A 20,386-nucleotide genomic window follows, 5' to 3' on the forward strand; every position below is an offset into this window, starting at 1 on the left:
GCTCAATTTGTACTAAGCGGCCCAAAGTGTGCCAAGAAAATATCCCCCACACCTTTACAACACGATCCTGCCATCCGAATGTCGCAGCATTTTTCCAATCTTCAATTTTAGTGACCCCTGTGTCAAAGTATAATATCTGCAATTTAGCATAATAGGTCCCCTTTAAATACATTAAAATATTACACTGTATACACAGTCGAGTTAGTTAAAGAAAACCTCTGAATCGGCGTGCATACCGGACGCCGGACGCCTTCATTTAAAGTAATCGAGGCCGGCCACGAGGAAGAACTTCTCCAGGAAGAGCTCGGAGTCCAGGACGGCGATGTGCGCGGCGCGGCCGATCAGGGTGTTGGCGGTGTTGGGCAGCGCGTGGAACACGTTGTGGCGGATCAGGCGACACTCCTTGGCCTCCAGCAGAGGCTGCAGCAGGTTGGTGATCATCTCCGTGTACACAGGTCCTGTGGCACCGGGGAAAACACACACACCCATGGGTAGGTCCGTTTAGCTTCAATGGTTTGATGTGATTCTTATCCCTGGGACTCCTTATCCCTGGGACTGTGCATTTAAGATATGGTATCAGTACATCTCTAGTTACCATAGTAACACACAACGCAAACCTCTTCAAGCCGTGACCCCCCAAAAATAACCCTCACCCTGGCAAGCGCTTGGAATTGTACGGTAGGAGTTGAGGCATTATTATTTTGTTTAGTCTCTCGAGACAGACAGTTGACTCACGTCGGAAAATGAGGGCGCAGTTTTCCCTTTGTTTTGCAGATGGGATTTTGTTGGACTTGGTTCCACAGATACATATTGTGAAAATAGCAGATCTACAAGGCCCCGAACGCCTCGCACCACAAAGTCGTTGTGAGCTTGTAGATCGTTTGATGTCGTAGATGTTTGACCCTCCCCCCCCTCCCAAATGCTGTGGGGACCCCCCTGGGTATTCCAAGGTTGAGAACCACTGGCCAAATTCACAGGCAACATAGCGGGTGACAACAGCATGCATGGATCTCTTTCAGCCGGTGTCCCTGTCCTCTACCTGTGGTCCTGTCTCTGAGGGCAGTCTACCTGTACCTGTGGTCCTGTCTCTGAGGGCAGTCTACCTGTGGTCCTGTCTCTGAGGGCAGTCTACCTGTGGTCCTGTCTCTGAGGGCAGTCTACCTGTGGTCCTGTCTCTGAGGGCAGTCTACCTGTGGTCCTGTCTCTGAGGGCAGTCTACCTGTACCTGTGGTCCTGTCTCTGAGGGCAGTCTACCTGTGGTCCTGTCTCTGAGGGCAGTCTACCTGTACCTGTGGTCCTGTCTCTGAGGGCAGTCTACCTGTACCTGTGGTCCTGTCTCTGAGGGCAGTCTACCTGTGGTCCTGTCTCTGAGGGCAGTCTACCTGTGGTCCTGTCTCTGAGGGCAGTCTACCTGTGGTCCTGTCTCTGAGGGCAGTCTACCTGTACCTGTGGTCCTGTCTCTGAGGGCAGTCTACCTGTGGTCCTGTATCTGAGGGCAGTCTACCTGTGGTCCTGTCTCTGAGGGCAGTCTACCTGTGGTCCTGTCTCTGAGGGCAGTCTACCTGTACCTGTGGTCCTGTCTCTGAGGGCAGTCTACCTGTGGTCCTGTCTCTGAGGGCAGTCTACCTGTGGTCCTGTCTCTGAGGGCAGTCTACCTGTGGTCCTGTCTCTGAGGGCAGTCTACCTGTACCTGTGGTCCTGTCTCTGAGGGCAGTCTACCTGTGGTCCTGTCTCTGAGGGCAGTCTACCTGTACCTGTGGTCCTGTCTCTGAGGGCAGTCTACCTGTGGTCCTGTCTCTGAGGGCAGTCTACCTGTACCTGTGGTCCTGTCTCTGAGGGCAGTCTACCTGTGGTCCTGTCTCTGAGGGCAGTCTACCTGTGGTCCTGTCTCTGAGGGCAGTCTACCTGTGGTCCTGTCTCTGAGGGCAGTCTACCTGTGGTCCTGTCTCTGAGGGCAGTCTACCTGTGGTCCTGTCTCTGAGGGCAGTCTTGCACATCTCGATGCGCGCCGAGTGGAAGGGGACGTAGCGGTCCTGCGGTGACGCCACCAACACCACGTTCTTAAAAAACTGCAGCCCTGAAAGAAGGAAAAAATAAATAAACCAGAGTCAAGATGTAAGCCGGTATTGCAGTGTGCTTGCATGCGTGAGTGCGTGCGTGTGCGGTTGTGCACGTTCATTATCGGTGAAGAGAGAGAGAGAGAGAGACAGAGAGAGATGGGGGAATCAGTTGCATATCACAAAGTGTTATCACAAAGCAATGTGACAGGTTTGATGTTTTCCTGTCGGGTGTCTTCTGTCAGACTTTGCTTTTAACAGACTGCAGTAGTGTGGTGGGTTTCAAATGACAGGGTTTGGATCATTGTGTCAGCCTGCCATAGCTTTAGAGGCAGCCAGAGGAGAACAAAAAAAAATCTAAAAAGAAAAAAGAAAGAAGAAGAGGCATTTTCAGGCTTATCTCCTTCAAGTCTCTCTGTGACAAACGACTGCTTTGTTCCACTCCCGCAGTGGGGAGGCCTCTCACAGTCAGAGCTATAGCTGCTGTGTGTGCGAGAGAGCGTTACGGCGAACTGACACAACAGAATCTGACGGAAAGAGACGTCGCCGACGAGGCGGCAAAAGGATTTTGTCATGAATATTTGATTTGAGTGTCTTTCGGGTAACATTTTGGCAACGTATCAAATTGCTCAAAAAGCGGGAAGTCAATAGGATGATCTCTCACTCAACGCCTTTGCTTTTTTACATGGTGGTTGGTTGTCTTTCTTTACACATTGTTTTTGTTCCTATACTGTACCTGGTTTCTGGCTCAGGAGGTACAGGAAGGTCTTGCGTGGATCGGCGTGATCTCGGAAGGTGAGCTGCAGCAAGGATCCCGACTTCTTCAGCTTCTGCATCAGCCACAGACCTGAGCGGAGAAAGCCAACATGGACGCACACGCACGCACACAAGCACAAACACACGTAAACGCAGGAATGCACGCACACACGCCCGCCCGCCCGCCCACACACGCACACGCACACACATGCGCGCAATTAGACAGCAGCACCTTTCCTCGGCACCAGGCAGCCGAGAACAGCAGGTCCTGCTCTGAGATGAAAGCCTAGCTGCTGAGGAGGAGGGAACAGTGCAGGAGAAGCACTGACTTGCTTATTGCTTCTCGCTTTATTATCGTCGCTGCCGGTCAGGGTCAGAAACCTCGTATCTCGATCTTCTTCTATATCTTTTTTATGGGTTCTCCCCCCCCCTTCCCCGCCAACCGTGTGAATCACTGGCCTACTTGTCACGAGCTTGTAGACGGGGCTGTTTTCACTGTGTCTTCTGATTTTGAAAGTTAGAGAGAGAGAAAGCGGTTAAGTTTGTCTGACTGTCAGGTTTTATAAATATTGCACCAATGAAAAGTATAAACGAGCTTGTGACCCATATAATGATAACTATGTTGCATGTAAGTTATTCTCCTGAAAAGTGAAAGTACAACAGTTTCGGACATACAAGGTTTCCACCTTTAGGGCCTTTCAAACGTGAAGCGATATAATGCAGTTCATTTTCGATTAGACCTGCGTTTTTTGCGCGGAGCACTGAGGAGCAGTCGCGGTGCGACAACTGCGTTCCTCGCTTCCTGTTTGAAAGGCCCTTGAATGGCCCCCGATACACGACTGGACAGTAAACACATGGGCGTCCTGCACCCCTCCACCCTCTGTCTGTCTGTCTGTCTGTCTGTCTCACCCGTGCTGACCAGCGTGCTGTTGTTGTAGAGCGTTCCCAGGTGCGGGCCCGACAGCGACAGGAAGCTGTGCAGCTTGGCCAGGTAGCAGCGGAAGCGAGGCCGCGTGAGCACAGAGCGGATGATGACGTTCCCCAGAGAGTGTCCGATGAAGCTGCGTGGGCGGCCAAGGAAGCAGAGAGAGAGAGAGAGTTAGAGGTATAGACTGACACGATGTGGCTCCATCTGGCCCACACACTGATCTGCAACAGAAGCCATTATACCGCAAAGAGCCTGATGAACATTCTCAACAAACCCAACAAGACACCAACGACAATGACTCAGTCATAATGTCTATAGTCCTCTGCTTGACATGTTTTCCTTTAATGTTTGTAAAAGAAAATCTTCGCAGATCAGCACTCGTGGCATCTCAATTCGCGCCCCGTCCCCGTCTATTGTGACATGTGACACGTGTTACTGACATGTGTTTTCACGTCAGCACGTTCATTAATCACTTTTTATGTGATGTCCCTATTTTGGGCATGTCATTACAGGCAAGCATTTTAAAAAACCCTGTGTGAAGTGAGTGTTCCAACTCCGTGTGGGGGTCCCTGGGGGGTCCTGGAAGTTCCAGACCCACAGGAACGCGCCCAGGGTGCCGGCCCGGTTTCCGACGAGCCGCCCGGCGTCCGAAACGGTAGAGAAATGAGAGAGTTAACATGTGGGGTCCCCGGGACATCCAGACCCCCAGGGTTTTTTTGGTTTTTTTCCTCTGTGTGTTAAGCATGTGCAGCAGTTACAGTATAGCTGTTGGACCATATAATGTAACCTAATTCCGATCAGTGTTTGGGTCTATTGTATTGTGCCTCTTGTGCAGATCCGAATTCAAATGTGTGTTAGGCTGCGCAACAGTGACACTTGGTGGTGAAAACCAACCAAACGCAATTTTCGTGCTCGGACAGACCCAGCCAGCCAGCCAACCAGGGACAGACCCAGGGACACACACAATGGCACAACATAATTCCACATGTAAATTAATTTGGGTGTCCTTGACATGGAAAAGAAGTCGGAGAACTGCTGATGCAGAGACGTGAGTCACTTGACACAGGTATTTTAAATTCATTGAATTTATGTATTTTACCCAATTTTGTTTCACCAAGGAACTCCCATTGAGATCAAACATGTCTCTTTACCAGAGAGAGCCCTCGGGCCTCTAAAGGAAGCGAGCAGCCATACAGAACCACCACAGCGGTGTCTTACCAGCAGCTATAGTGCTAAACACTACATTCCTGGAGCTATAAAGTGTCACTCCGTTTAATTAACTGCATTGTCCTTGTAGCACAGTAGCCGGCTCCCAAATCCCTCAGAAGCACGTCTCCTTTCCCTTCATCTGTCTCCCCCGACGCTAAATATAGACACAATGTGGGGTGTTTGTACCACATGCTCTACCAACGCTTTGTCTTTGAGAAGACAAGAGCACTGTTTCCCAAACAGTGGGTCTTACTCTGGACCAATTTGTGGGTCGCAGACACATTTTTTGGGGGGTGCTTACATTTTTTGTTTCCTATATTTTGGTTTTAATTATTCCATTTAATTATAATTTAAAAAAACATTCCCAAAAAAGCCAAAGTTTTCATGAATTAATACCAAATTAAATGAAGTAATTTAGTGAATACATAAAAGAAAAAGAAATTCCATGAATTTGGAAAACAAATGTTTAAGAAGTGGTGAAAATAGCCGCTCTACAAGCTCACACCATGTAGTTCTCAAACATCCCCATACAAGATTTATGTTGTTAGATTTTTGTTTTCAAATAGCCAGGGTTAAATTGTTTAAACTGATTGTGATCAGTTGTATTTACTCATTTTGTTGGGGACCCCCTGGAACGAAGCCTCTGAGTGTCCGTCGACCCCACTTTGTTTTAAACATCTTCTGGAAGTCTAGAATGTTACTCATGTCATGATCATGGTGTTGTGAGTTTGTCACCTACAGTAGTAGCATACAGCAGTATAGTTCTCAAACTGTTTCGTGCCAAGGACCCCCACATTCATATAACCGCAGACCCCCCTTTTGAAAAAGCTTAGTGACAGGGACCCCCTGAAGAGAAGAAAGAAATTAACTAAAGTTCAAAAATAGCAGATGCACATGCCGTGCTGTGAGCTTGTATATCAGCCAAGAAGAATGAAATGTGGATAAAATGATTGTGACGCTGCATTAACACATTTCGCTGGGGACCCCCTGGAACCCCCTCAAGGACCCCTGAGGGTCCCCCTATGTTTACATGACAGGCACCATCTCCTGCCTCTACAGTCTCTCAGGACTAACATTTACATATCGATGCTGGCTGGAAACCGTGGATGTCCCAAACTGGTACTTTTCAGGAAATAAAAAATAAAAAAAATAACCTGTGTTCAATTAAATCAGATTATTTAGTCAAAACACAACTCACAAGGTCTTGTTAATACTTTTCATTTCAATAATCACTTTCACTTTCCTACTTCCTACCTACTGTAACTGATTGCATTAAACAACATTAAACTCACTTTGCCACTCGATTTTCCAATCACTGTACGCATGCGCATACCCTCTATGCATCGCTAAATCAGTGGTTCATGCGCATACCCTCTATGCATCGCTAAATCAGTGGTTCATGCGCATACCCTCTATGCATCGCTAAATCAGTGGTTCATGCGCATACCCTCTATGCATCGCTAAATCAGTGGTTCATGCGCATACCCTCTATGCATCGCTAAATCAGTGGTTCATGCGCATACCCTCTATGCATCGCTAAATCAGTGGTTCATGCGCATACCCTCTATGCATCGCTAAATCAGTGGTTCATGCGCATACCCTCTATGCATCGCTAAATCAGTGGTTCCCAAAGTGCCGTCCGGGGACCCCCAGGGGTACCTGAGGGAGTTCCAGAGGGTCCCCAGCTAAATGATAGTTTGGAACCAAATAGACCCTTATGGTCCATATACACTCTCAGAGTTAAAATAACATTGATTTTACAATATAAATTGGGGTCCCAGAGACAGAAATGCCATTAAATGGGGGTCCATAGACTAATGCATGTCAAACTGGGGGTCCATGAAATTAAAATGGTCCCTGGCATATCTTTTCAAATGGGGGTCTGCGGGCTAATTAGTGTCAATTTGGGGGTCCTTCACATGAAAAAGTTTGGAATCCACTGCGCTACATGTTGTGAGCTTGTTGTTGTGATTGGCTTAAAAAAATAAAAAAATAAACATAAAAAGCTGAAGATACTTAAGTTTAATGACCAACAGCATCATGAGTGAATCAGCCCACATGCACCATTTACAGTTTCTGCTGCCATCTAGTGACCAGAGAAAGCCACTGCTCAAGTCGAACACTGCCTCCACCACATTGGTCTCCTGTGTAACATACGACAAAATGGGGACTCGTCAGCAGTCCGTGTAGGTTGTTTGAGAGTTGTAGGACTGACCTTATCCTGCCTACGGTAAGATTATACAGCTGTATGTGTTGAATGATCTCGTCCAGCAGTCTGTCCGTCATGGTGTCGAAATCTGCAAACGTGTCGGTCTGCAGCAAAAAGAGCAAAAGGAAGGGAATGGGTCGTCAGCGCTCTATGAATATCAATTTGTTCTGATCACTGTCAAGAAGTAAAAGTAGCAATATGCACTATATAAAAGTAAAAGGCCTGCAGTCAAGAGAGAGAGAGAGAGAGAGAGAGAGAGAGAGAGAGAGAGAGAGATAAATAAATAAATACCCAAGAAAAGTAAAAGCACCTCAAAATTGCACTATGCATGCAGCCATGCATGTAACTTTCCTCTTCTATGCCGGATTTGAACCCCTTTTCCTGTGCAAGTACATTCTTACCACTGGGCTATAATACAGGGGTTCTCAACGTTTTTGGCTGGGGACCCCCGGAAATGTCTCGCGAACTCCAGCTTTTCGTAAGTCAGAGCTGAAATTGACATGAAAACATACTCTCCCCCCATGCCTTCGGCCTGGTGGAGACAATAAATGCTTAAACGTGTAACTACAGTAGGTGTAATGTTAGAGACCACAGAAGTGAACCTTTCAAGCCTGTTGTCTCAACTCGCTGTTTTCTGCAAGACATTACTCTATAAGCCATATCTCCAAAACTGGTGGGTCAAACTGAACAACCAATATGTCAATTTGAAGCTATGATTCCCTGATTTCAGAAAAAATCCAATGGCAGCACCTCAGTCAAATGTAGTCACAGATAGATTGCTCAAAATTACATTGTATTAATAAAAAATAAAATAAAACCCTGTCAGTGTGTTGGTTAGCGGCCACCACACCACAGTACAGCTCCTACCTGGTTCCTCTCAGACATGAGGAAGTCCAGTCTGGAGCCCGGCAAGCCCAGCTCAATGAAGGTCTTCACCAGCCTGAGGTCGGCGCTGTTCCCTGCAGTGACGGAACAACATATATGCAGGGCTTTTACTACAGTGAACAGCAACACCACAACATACAGATACTACTGTTACTGTTAAATAAATAGTCTGCATTCAAATTTTGACCCGAATTGTACCAAAAGTACGGTAAAAGTACTAATATTAGTTAGATTTTTTTCAAAAAGTACATCGACAACAACGACGCATTGTGAGCTTCTTCGGCTATTTTCTTTTTTTTTTATCTTTTTTTATCAATTTGTCAATTTGTAAATTATCTAATGTGATCCTGGGCTCTACACACTCTCCACCAACCTAGTCTCCATATATGGGGGACACAAGTTGCTCCTTTACACCTGACAGGGGGGAGTTTCCCTGGTTGGACGTAGTTCGGCTATTTTTTAACTATGTTTTGTAATAATAGTCTAAATCTGTAAAGTAAGCAGCAACTAATGTTTTCAAATAATTGTAGACTAAAAAAGTACAATATTTGCCTTAGAAGACACCGTGGAGTAGAAGTACAATATAAAGAATTGAAAAAGTGGACATACTCCAAATTGTACTTGAGCACAATTACAAGTACTGTACTTGGTTATTTTCCACCACTACTCCCCGGAAACAAAGAGACCATTTGAAGCCAGAGCATGGGCCTCAGCACTTATAAACAGAGCTCATTAATCACTTAACCCATTCTGACCCGAGATCAGATTCATACGAGGTTTCCACTGGACACACACTGGTCTGATGAACCCATTCTGACCCGAGATCAGATTCTAAAAATGTCAGTCGTTCTTCGATTTTTCAAAAAATAGCAGACCTACAAGCTCGTAGCGCGCCACTCGGTGGCGCGATATGAGCTTGTAGATCTGCTATTTTTAAATAGCTAAAGCATAACATGATGCAAACACCAAAATGGGTGCCCGGTCAGAATGGGTTAAGACACGTTTAAGGAATCAGTATTTACATACAGAGTAATGATGTTTATGTTATCTAGTAGGACATATTAGGACTTCTGCAATATGCAATACATCTTCAACACTAATAAGGTGCCAATGCTTGACAAAGGATGACGTGTGATATGCAAACGTATAGCCAGACTTATCTGCCTTTTATTGTCTGGCTACGCGAGGCTACATCAGTTTAGTAGTCAATTAGCTACAGTGATGTCACGCCGCAGGGCGTGGGAATGGGCGAGGTTGATTCAATGTCACATGGGTGTGTTCTTCTTGCATTGCTTTGAAAACTAGTGGGACTTGTGTTAATGCTTGAGATTCTGCGTGTCTCCACTTTGAGTTTGGAAAGTCTGCTTTTCAAGTGTAACTTGAAGTAACTTGGACACCTACAGGCAGGGTTTGGTACAGGTCTCCTGTTCCCCTGGGGTCACTTTCAGTCCGCCATATCAACTTTGGTTAATCTAAATTGCACCCGTTTTAATTGATGTTGATAAACCATGTGAGGCATTTCTAGAATCTGCCTCAGGTCTGAATGGGTTATATTATATAAGTCTTAATGGCTTGATCCGCCGGCTGTGAACTCACCGTCCAGGCCGTGGACACACACCACCAGGTGGATGCCGTCGTCAAACTCCTCCTCGTCCTCCTCGGGGGGGAAGTAGGGCAGGTCTGAGGCCAGGAGAGGAAGGTCACTGTACAGGCCAGCCTGGAAGCTCAGCTCCTCCAACAGTTCCTCTTTGGCCTTGTAGAAACTAGGGCAGAGAGAGAGAGAGAGAGAGTGTCCACCATGAAACAGTAGCCCAATGAATGCTACAGAGAGGAGGACTTTAAAAGTACACGATGAAACAGTAGCCCAATGAATGCTACCGAGGAGTACTAGTACACCATGAAACAGTAGCCCAATGCTACAGAGAGGAGGACTTTAAGTACACCATGAAACAGCAGCCCAATGAATGCTACAGAGAGGAGTACTTTAAAAGTACACCATGAAACAGTAGCCCAATGAATGCTACAGAGAGGAGTACTTTAAAAGCTATTACAAACGTTATGCAAAGCTCTGCCAATCACAGCAGAAGGCAGGTTACTCCAGAAGAACAATAAGAAAGTGTGACAATAACTATAGTCTATAGTCAAAGACTACCATAATAACAAAGAGAGCCTCACTTTAGCATGCGTTGGTTGCTCTCCTCGTCCATGCCCATCAGCGTGTTGAAGGACGAGGACGAGGAGACGATGCCGAAGGACCCCAGGGGCTGATGGGTGATGGGAGAGGTGGTCTGGCGGGCCGACATGCCGCCGACGGAGGGCGAGTCTCGGAGGACGGAGGAGAAGGGCAGGCAGGTGGGGGCGCACGACACCGACATGTTCACCACCTCCACCACCCTCTTGTTCACGAAGGCCTGCAGGCCAGAGGGGTTGGGGACCTGGGAGGGCTTGTCCTCGCGGCCGGCCAGCGGCTCTCTGTCGGTGCTCGGGTGCCCGTTCGACAGGGCTGCTGTGTGAGCAAGAATGATGGTATGGAATCATACCGTTTGTTGTCGTTATAGTCAGGAAGATGTGTGTGTGTTTTTATATTAATTACTTGCGCAATTATTACTACAGCCTCACACAAATGCAATACATGTAACAGATCTGCAAGCTCACACACACACTGAAAAACAAATATTTATCCCAAAATTTCAAAAAACGTATGTTGCTATATATTCTGTACAGAGCAACAACTACGCAAAAGGGGTTCGCGTCCTGAAAGGTGAAAACCCCAAAAGGGGTCCCCTTCCCATCCTACTTACATTTTATTATAATGTGAAGTATATCTCCGACTCCATTTGTCTCTAAACAATCACTAATAACTGCAGAATTCAATGAAATTTCGACTTTACCATTCCGGCTGACAGCGCCATGATGTGGCGGCGTCCGATCACCGGTTAATAGCCCCAGCTGGCTGGGCCTCTGCGTGGTGGTGTTGGTGCCGTTGCGGCTGTGGCAGCCGTCCGGCCCCCCCGAGGCGTTGGCCCGCCGGTGTGCCTCGGGGGCGTCTGTCGCGGCCGCGCCCCCCTCCTCTCCCTGCGACCGGATCGGACGGAAATTGTCTTCGTCCGACGCCGGCGGCGTGCTCTCCGAATCCGCCGCGCTTTGACTTGCACGTCGTCCACAGGATGACGACGTCCCTTCCGCTTCGAAGAGATGCACGTGTGCCGAATCTGTGACGCCGTCGATGTCGTCGTCCTCTACTCGGCCCGGGGTGAGGACGTCCTCCTTGGTTGGAGGAGGTCTCTCCCGGTCGCGCTGCAGCGCGGCTGCACCCCTGTCTGACGGGACCGTGTCACACTGCTCCCCCTCCTGGATGTCTTCCAGAGAGAAGTGGTTGATGCCTTCAAATCAAGCACATGATGTATGACAACCGTGGTCGAGCAAAGTCAAAGTTCAGCAATTAACCCCTTAAGACCTGAGGCTGATTCTAAAGAAAGAAAAGTCTTCTAAATCCTAACAGTTCTCTGAAAAACCTATATGTTTCTATGTCACTTTTTCATGTCAAGGTCCACAACAATTATACATTCTTTCGCTGTGAAAGAATAAAAAATGTGCACACATTTTCACAAAATAGCAGATCTACAAGCTCATAGCACGGCACTCAGTGCCTCGGTATGAGCTTGTAGAATCTAGATATGCTATTTTTCAATAGCTAAAGTATAAAATAATGGTTAAAGTGGTTAAAAGTTACGGTGACACAGGCGGTCAGGTGTAAAGGAGCAACTTGGACACTCAGGCATGAAGGAAGCATGAGTTCAAGTCCGTTGCTCTCCCCTTGTCCCCCATATATGGGGACTAGGTTGGTGGAGGGTGTGTAGAGCCCAGGATCACATTAGATGATTGACACAGGGGTGAAAAATGGGTTACAAAATTTCGTTTTTTCATGTCATATGAAAGCAGGGAATCATAGCTTCAAATTGACATATTGGTTGTTCAGTTTTGGAGATATGGCTTATAGAGTAATGTCTTGCAGAGAAACAGCGAGTTGAGAAAACAACTTGAAAGGTTCACTTATGTGGTCTCTAACATTACACCTAGCAACATGTTTAAGCATTTATTTCATATGTATCAACATATGTCGATTTCAGCTCTGACACTTATTTCAGACATGCTCTAGTATGTGAAGAGTCTGCCTGTGCTATTAACTCATTTTGGATTAAAAAGCTGGAGTTTGTGCGATGGCAGGCTCTCAGTACAAATCCAGTCACATTTTACCTTGGTGCTGTTTGAAAGTCTCTGCGTCGGGGGGCTCCTGTCCGAGGTGGTGGTGGTGGTGGTCCTCCTCCGGGTCTTCTGGGCTGCTGATCTGCGGTGCCGACACGGACTTGGTGAGCGTGCTGAGCTCGTGATGCCTCTGGTGCTGCTGGTCGTCCTCGTACGGCAGCGAGCTGATGGAGGTGAGCGAAGCCTGGATGCCCTGCATGCTGGGAGACAGTGGTGGAAGAAACAAGTGCTCACATTCATTACTTAAGACAGTAAAGGTACCAATATACTGCAATGTAGAAAATACTCTACACAAGTAATCGAAGTCCGGAATTCAAAATGCACTAAAAGTACTGGCATTTTAAAATGTTCAAATGTATACAAATCTTTTGAAAATAACACAATGTGTCGCGACGCATTGTGAGCTTGTATTATTGGCTATTTTCAAATGATTTACATGTATATACTATATAGAGCAGAAGTGGGATGTGAGATGTAGTGGAGTAGAAGTACAGTAAAAGTATTGGAAATCGGAAAGAACAAATGCCTCAAAATTGTACTTAAGTACAGTACTAAAGTAAAATGTACTTAGTTACTTTACACCGCTGCTGGGCAGGCTGCCGTGGCTCTCCATCTGCAGGCCCTCCAGGGAGCTCCGGTGGGCCGGGTGGTGGTGGCGCCCCCGCGCCATCCTCTGCGGGATCTCCCGCTCGCTGCAGAAGTCCCGGTGTGGCGGGTGGCCGCCGCCGCGGAGGAGCAGCAGTGAGGAGGTGTCCCCGGGCCACGCCGCCACCGAGCTGGGCTCGCTCTCGATGCCCGAGTCCGAGATGACGGAGGAGGAGCGCTTCATGAGGACCTTGGAGGAGGAGCCGCGGTGGTGGTGCGTCGTCAGCTCTCGCCTGAGGTCGCCGGCCGCGCCGGGGGGAGGGGTGTCGGGACGGGCGCGACGGGGGGGGTTATCGGGCACGCCGCAGCCGCCGCCCGATACAGGAGCGTCCTCGCTCTCGTCGTCCATGGACCGAGTGAGCAGCACGGTGACGTTGGACTCCTCCCCGTTGTACGACGTGTGTCGTTCGCCCGTGGTGGTGGTGGCGGCGGTGGCGGCGGCAACGGCGCACTTGAGACTCGCCGTGACGTCGTCCTCGTCGAGGCGTTGGCGGTGAGCAGAGGACTCGTCGGCGAGGCCTGTGGTGTTGGAGTCAGTGATGGAGGACAGGATTAGGACCGGCCCTCGTCCTCTGCACGGAGGGTCGGCGTCCGTGGGCCTGGCGGCGACATCCCTGAGCCCCTGTTCATCTGACTCTGACTCTGTACGGCCCGGCTGTGTTGGAGACAGGGTTGTTATTCATTCGAGTTTTATTTATTCTCGAAATTACACTGAGTAATCAAACTCATTTTCAATGTCGTCGAGTAATACAATCAAAAACACATCACAATACATCAGAAGATCAGGAAAAGAAAAACAAAAAGGTATACATGTGAATTACATAGGTTTACAAATAAAAAGCTAAAACTAAAACAAGCTAAAACAAACTTTAAAATGATCTAAAAACAGTTACATATTGTGGGGGTGTCCGCGCCCTATATATATTGTACAAATGACATTGTCATTATTCCACACAATGATTGCAAGAGGTTTAAATATGTTTATATTTGTATTGACACTGAGGTTACATTGTTTGTCTCCTGTCTCCCCTCTGCAGGGCTGGCACTCCTCTCTAGATTGGAGGGTACCAAGTACTGTGGAGGAGGAGGGGTGTTTGTTCCTTTTATGTTGCATTTTTCATTGTATTATGTTGTCTTAGTAAATGAAATGTGTGAAAAGTAGTTGATTGTATATTACTCTAAAAGATAGTAGTGTGAAAGATTACTCGTAGGCTTTAGTTAGCCGTGTGGTGAGTTAATTATCACTTACTGATTAGAGGATGGTTTGCCCCACCTGTTTAAGAGCAGGATTGCTGCAGGTGGAGGCAGTTCAGTCTCACTTGAGGCTAGTCGTGAAAGAGCAACAGGTTAGAACTGTGAGCCAGGTCCTCATCGCAGGAGGCATTTAAGCCTGTAACAGTTACCGTTTGTTATTTTCTTGTTGTGTTAATGTTGTTTCCTATTTGTGGAATGTTATTTTGTCCAGTAGTTATTATTTATTTTTGTATTTGCACTGTCTAAAGACTGAAACGTTTTTGTGGACCTGTCTACTCCTTGGATTTTTTAAATCGATGCAAGGATACCAATGTGGTCAATTTTAATGTATTTTGTAGGTCGTTCCATGTATTTGGGCCACAGAAGCTAAAAGGCAGATTTACCTAGTTCAGAGTTAACTTCTGGTACCTTGGTTATAGTTATAAAGCAGTAGTTATACAACTTTTTTCGTTTGAACGACCCCCAAATTGAGATAAATATTTCTCCATCTGAAAATGTGTTGTGCCCCTGCAGGTTCCCCCAGAAGAGAAGACTTGCAGATTGTAATCTAATACTGAGAGGAACAAGACTAATATCCACGCAGTGATGTTAGTATTGCTACGCGAGGCTACTGATATTGTGCATGTTGGCTCACTTGGAAACACTCCGCTACACCCATGGTTCTCAAACACCTTGAGGCGGTTCCACATGGTGTGAGAGTAGGGTGCATTTTTCCGTCCAAAAAATAGACGATCTAGAAGCTCACGTCTGCGACCCGTTGTGAGCTTTAGATAGGATATGTTTGCCCCAAAAGAATAATACAAAATAAAATAGGCATTGCTGAGTTTCAAGTGTTTTATTTTATTTGTACCTTGGTTGGAGAGGGCACCACCGGGCCCTCCTGGTTGAGAACAGGACTCTGGCTGCTCCTGCTCTGCTCTCCTATGAGAGACGACACGTATGTGGGAAGGTCCATGTAATCCTCGCCGTCCGAAGGCTCCCAGGGTGTTGGACTCTGCTGCTGGCCTCTCTCACGGCTCCTCCTACCGCCGGCGGTGTTGATGACGGCGCCCGAGTGCGTCGTCACGGCGGTCGCCTGCTCTGCAAAACACGCAGAAGAAAAGTCTGGGACGTGGATCCGGGAAAATCACACGACCGGACTGTGACAGAATGTTTTTTTTACCCTGGTTTGAGGTAGAACAACTACTGGTAGACACGTACTGCCTGAAGTACTTACCACAGTACTGGCATTTTCGTTTTCGTTTGGAGATATTATGGATTATAGAGTAATGTCTTGCAGAGAAACAGCGAGAGGCCTATACGTCCTCTCTGGGGGGGAGGGGGTACTACCTGTCAGTGGAGAGTGTTGGCTGGGAGGAGGAGTAGGACTAAGGCTAGGGGTGGGTATCGTTTGACCAAAGTAGGCTATCTTTTGTTATTTTTTCGCCACCTCTCTTCGAAGTTAGACTGGCAAGCTCTAAACTGACTGGGCATCTGGACCCTACGCCGTGATCACACACACACTCTCTCACACACACACACACACGCGCGCATTCAAAGTGAGTGCACCAACGCTTTCTCTCTCCTCTCTCGTCTCATGTTGATTCAATGCTGCGCACGTATGCAGTGAAGACTCAGGCAAGGTGCAAGATTCCTGTTCCCTCTCTTATAAGTTTCCTCCCATAAACTTCACTTGAAAATTACGTTTAAGAAACTTTAATAATGATGTTGCTTCAATGCCAGGCACAGCGCGTGTCACTGTCTCAGACTCCTCGACAACTAACTCCATGCAGAGAGATAGCTCCGCCTCTGCAAGCCACAAGCCCACAACGCGTCGCTGACTGTGAGTGACGCCACATTAATGAAACCTTTTTTTGGGTGTAAATCACGTTGATAAATGAGGGCCTATATGTTTAATGATGGCTGTGTAATTGTGCCGAGCAGGGAGGAAATGTAGCAGAGCCGAATGCCAAGATAAAATATTATATGGACACCTGTATTCTCATTCTATAATGAATATTTGTGATTTATCTGACTGAACTTTTTTACAATCGGTCAACGGCCAAATTCTTATAATTTTTGGGGGTCCTTGACATGAAAACGGTTGAGCAGCAATGACATAGAAACAGTTTTCAGAAAACTGTCAGGATTTAAGAAGACATTTTGTAGAATCGTTCCCAGGTCAAAATGGGTTAAACAAATACCTTTTGTTTGAGGGGACTCCACAAATCTGTCCTCAAAGATGATGGGCAGGCTGTTCCAGTCTCCGTCGATGTCCAGGCACTCCACGGGTAGAGGAGGCATCCTGGACAGGTAGTCTGAGCACCGCACCTCCGCTGCTATCTGCCCGTGTCTGTTGATTCTGCACGAAGGAGAGAGCCACAGGCAAATATTTGTTTACAGGGACCCCTCAGAAGCAAAGATTTTAGTTAAAACGTGTTTTGCTTTGAAAATAGAATGCAGGTCCGCCCTAAGACCTACTGTAGTAGTGCGCCACAAGCCTTGAAAAGTGTTTGATAAAAAATAAAAATAAATGAAAGATTAAACTCGAGGTTGTTTTGTTTCTTTATTGTTTTGCCTGTTTTGCCTTTGTTTTGTGTACTCGCCGTTTACATAAAAAGAATGTTGTTCAGCTCCAGAAAAGTAGCAGATCAAAGTAGCTCGATCAAAGTACAATCATTTACCATAAAAACACAAACAGTTAGATGGGAGTTTTCTGCCCAACAACAACGGTATTCAAACAGTAATGGGTTGATGCTTACAGGTCTTCCTGGAACGTCAGTGAGGTCTCCTTCTGATGCTCAGTGAAGAAGTACGCCTCCGAAAATCTCCTGACCTGACATTTAAACAGCAAACAACGAGTCTCATTTTAATGGAGTCAGATACCATACATTGTATACATACATACATACTGGTACATACATACATACATCATGTGATGATGGGGCAGCTTTTTTACAGTAGGCTATTAAATCAATCAATCAATACATACATATGTATGTATGTATTGATTATATTTTCAAAAACAATTATCTGTGGAGCTACAGTGGTTCAGACACATTAGCGACAAAACCACCATGAGATATCTGTTCCAGGAGAGAAATCTGTTCAAAGTTCTGACAGTGACAGGACTGCTCATCTCAAGCTGTATATAATTAGAAATGAGTTCACCCATGAAACGCAGCCACCATGACAGGAAAATCACTGGCAAATGAGTCCCCGCACCCACCCATGTGCACCCACCCCGGCAGCACCCCCGTGATAATTACACAATAACTGTTAATTGAAACGCTAACTCTCTTGTGGGCGGGTGTGGAGCTATAAGACAATATTCCCTCAAGGGACACCCATGACCAAGGCAAACATGTTCATTATTCAGAGACAACTCAGGGAAGATGGAAAAAAATAATAATAATAAAAAAAATAGTCCAATAGAAGAGCCCTTGGAGCAGAAAGAAGACAGAGAATGGTTTTATGGTAATTAATATTACATTTTGACCTGAGGATGATTCTACAAAAGTCTTCTGAAAAATCTATGTTTCTATGTCAGTGGTGCTCAACCTTTTTCATGTCAAGGACCCCCAAAAATATCTGGATTTGGCCGCCGACCCCCATCTGAAAATATGTTGTTCCAGAGAGACCCCAGAAGCAAATATTTGAGTTAAAAACATTCTGAAAGAATATATATTCAAAGATTTGCACCACATTTTCACGTTTTTTCAAAGATAGCAGACCTACAAGATCGTAGCGCGGCACTCGGTGCCGCGCTATGAGCTTGTAGATCTGCTATTTTTCAATAGCTAAAGCATAACCTAATGCTTAAAACACCAAAAAGGGTTCCCGCCCAGAATGGGTTAAACATCCTACTGATTATATATAAAACTCAACCAGGCTTAAGCTAATATGGACTTTATTACTATACTAATCCATCCTGCGCTGTGATATGTAAGGTTCACCGAACAGAGTCTCAATTAAAATATGATGCAGACCTTTGAATCGCAATCTCTGGGACTTAATTGGTCCTGTGCGTGGGACAAAGTGGATTTTGAACACGAGCGAGATGCAACGTTATAGACCAATCAAAAATCATCAGCCCTTTTAAACACTGTACAATTAACCAAACTATCACATCAATCAATGTCTGAAGGATTCAGCTGTGCTGGGCCTCTGCAGGCTAATTAACACATTATACTCCAAGTGTAAACCCACACGGTACTGGATGTTTTTGACAACCTCACATTATTATTGCAATATATAAAAATCATACAAAAAGTTTGAATGAGTAATTATTATAGTTGAATTATCTTTTTATGTATTACAGTATATCAGTCGTACTCATGTTGCACTCTAATTTTCAGAGGAGGAAAAACAGAGGAAAAAACTATACAGTAATTCATATAGGCCTAGTATGCATATTATGTACAGTAGGTGTGCCTCAATATTTTAGCTAGCTGAAAATATTTGGCCAGATCACAAAAAGAAACTGCCAGGGCCACAAACTTTTTGGTTGCAGCCAAACACAGTATTCTTCAAACAGTGCTTCTGGTGTGGGGGATGGGGGATGGGACAGTGGTAGTATCCATGGTTTAAAGGAAATTACCAAAATAAAATCTCACAAAATGTTGTTAGGCCAAATCTTAACATGCAATTTTGTGCGGAAGGAGCCCCCACACAAACCAGCGCTGTGTAGTGTGTATCATAAAGAAGGAGCAGGTATAAGGCTGGTTTGTGGTTTCCTTGATTAATCCTGAGGACCCGACGTGAACATCTACTTGCTTCCAAGTTCCAATCTAAAACAATCTAATGGACGTCATGCTGACTCTGCTCTGCTGTGAACTGGTAATGTGTGGTGTGGTAATGTGTGAAATGACTGTTTGAAAATCTGTCACACAGTTAGGCACAGAGCAACAAACTGTGCCGTTGGTTCAGTTCACACGTGTGTATGTATGTGGCAAGCGGTTCCGAGGTCCGAGGTTGTCATATTTTAAAACATATATAGAGGGGGAGGTGCGTGTGTGGCTGTGTGCGTGCAATAGTAATACGTCACACTATCAGTGTTTATATCATTGGCCCGTTTGACTGTCAAGGGTTCAGCCTCCAGGAAGAAACCCTAAATACAAAGTTATTACACCATTACACATAAAAAACGACTCCAGGGTGTCTAATGAAGTACCGTTACCTCATAGACACATGAAAAACTGGAAAAATACAAAAATTGTTGCACTCCATCTTTAAGGTAATCGGCCGGTTCCACGTGCTGCACAAGGTGCCCTTTTTTCACTTGAGCACCTGCCCCTCTAAATGTCTGTTCACGCCACTGGGAATCCGAATGACTGAGAACTTGGGAGTTGGACCCACAAGCATCTCACCCTGACTTGTGTGGTGCTCCTGGGCCAGATAGGAGAGCATGTGAGGGGACAGTACTACTAGCATCTCACTCTGAGTGTGTGGTGCTCCTGGGCCAGATAGGAGAGCATGTGAGGGTCATATTATGGGACAGTACTACTAGCATCTCACCCTGAGTGTGTGGTGCTCCTGGGCCAGATAGGAGAGCATGTGAGGGTTGAGCACGGCGGCCTCCAGGAAGCGGCTCCACAGGTCGCCCAGCTGGGAACACAGCTGGCTGACGTCTCTGCTGATCTGCTCCGCCACCTTCTCAGAGCCTTCCTGTAGCTACAGTACCATGGGAGGGAGGGAGGGAGGGAGGGATGATGGATGGAAGAGCAGATGTGAGCCAACGAGGGCAAACACCAGGTGTCGCACCACAGTGAGCGGCGGTGGCTCAGGGGTAGAGTGGCCGGATGGTAACCGCAAGGTTGCCAGTTTGAACCCGGTCTCCCCCACTCTGGAGCCACCTCGACACTAACTCTTAGTGTCGAAGTGTCCTTGAGCAAGACACTGAACCCCAAATTGCTCCTGATGTGCTGGTTGGTGCCTTGCATGGTTTCCGCTGCCATCGGTGTATGAATGTGTGAATGTAATGCACAATATATGTAAAGCGCGCTATATAAATGCACCATTTACTATATAAATGCACCATTTAGTGAGCTTGTGGATCTGTTATTTTAGCCACAAATAAATGCGCCTTTGTGACTCTGACTTTCCCCATTAGTTGGTGTGCTTCCTTGGGTGTAAAATGTTTGAAAACCACTGCTAAATATAACAATGCTATGAGCTATGACAATACATAACCTAATA

The 20,386-nt window shown here is 46.4% G+C and overlaps 1 protein-coding gene across 1 annotated transcript in view; it reads right to left on the reverse strand.

Moving 5' to 3' along the window:
• Positions 1 to 252: 252 nt before the first annotated feature.
• Positions 253 to 20,386, reverse strand: part of fam135b (family with sequence similarity 135 member B) — a gene marked incomplete at both ends in the record, with an annotated part of 61,745 nt that continues 41,611 nt past the window's right edge. Inside the window, 15 exons of the mRNA XM_083772601.1 lie at positions 253 to 458; positions 1,964 to 2,077; positions 2,794 to 2,904; positions 3,723 to 3,874; positions 7,166 to 7,263; positions 8,027 to 8,118; positions 9,641 to 9,807; positions 10,220 to 10,550; positions 10,936 to 11,427; positions 12,302 to 12,503; positions 12,891 to 13,610; positions 15,060 to 15,289; positions 16,393 to 16,550; positions 16,951 to 17,024; positions 19,706 to 19,861. Coding sequence (XP_083628727.1) covers positions 253 to 458; positions 1,964 to 2,077; positions 2,794 to 2,904; positions 3,723 to 3,874; positions 7,166 to 7,263; positions 8,027 to 8,118; positions 9,641 to 9,807; positions 10,220 to 10,550; positions 10,936 to 11,427; positions 12,302 to 12,503; positions 12,891 to 13,610; positions 15,060 to 15,289; positions 16,393 to 16,550; positions 16,951 to 17,024; positions 19,706 to 19,861 — 3,303 coding nt within the window. The remainder of the gene's footprint in view (positions 459 to 1,963; positions 2,078 to 2,793; positions 2,905 to 3,722; positions 3,875 to 7,165; positions 7,264 to 8,026; positions 8,119 to 9,640; positions 9,808 to 10,219; positions 10,551 to 10,935; positions 11,428 to 12,301; positions 12,504 to 12,890; positions 13,611 to 15,059; positions 15,290 to 16,392; positions 16,551 to 16,950; positions 17,025 to 19,705; positions 19,862 to 20,386) is intronic.

This window comes from Protomyctophum parallelum (assembly GCF_964188405.1).
Source record: "Protomyctophum parallelum genome assembly, chromosome: 1".
Classification (NCBI taxonomy): Eukaryota; Metazoa; Chordata; class Actinopteri; order Myctophiformes; family Myctophidae; genus Protomyctophum; species Protomyctophum parallelum.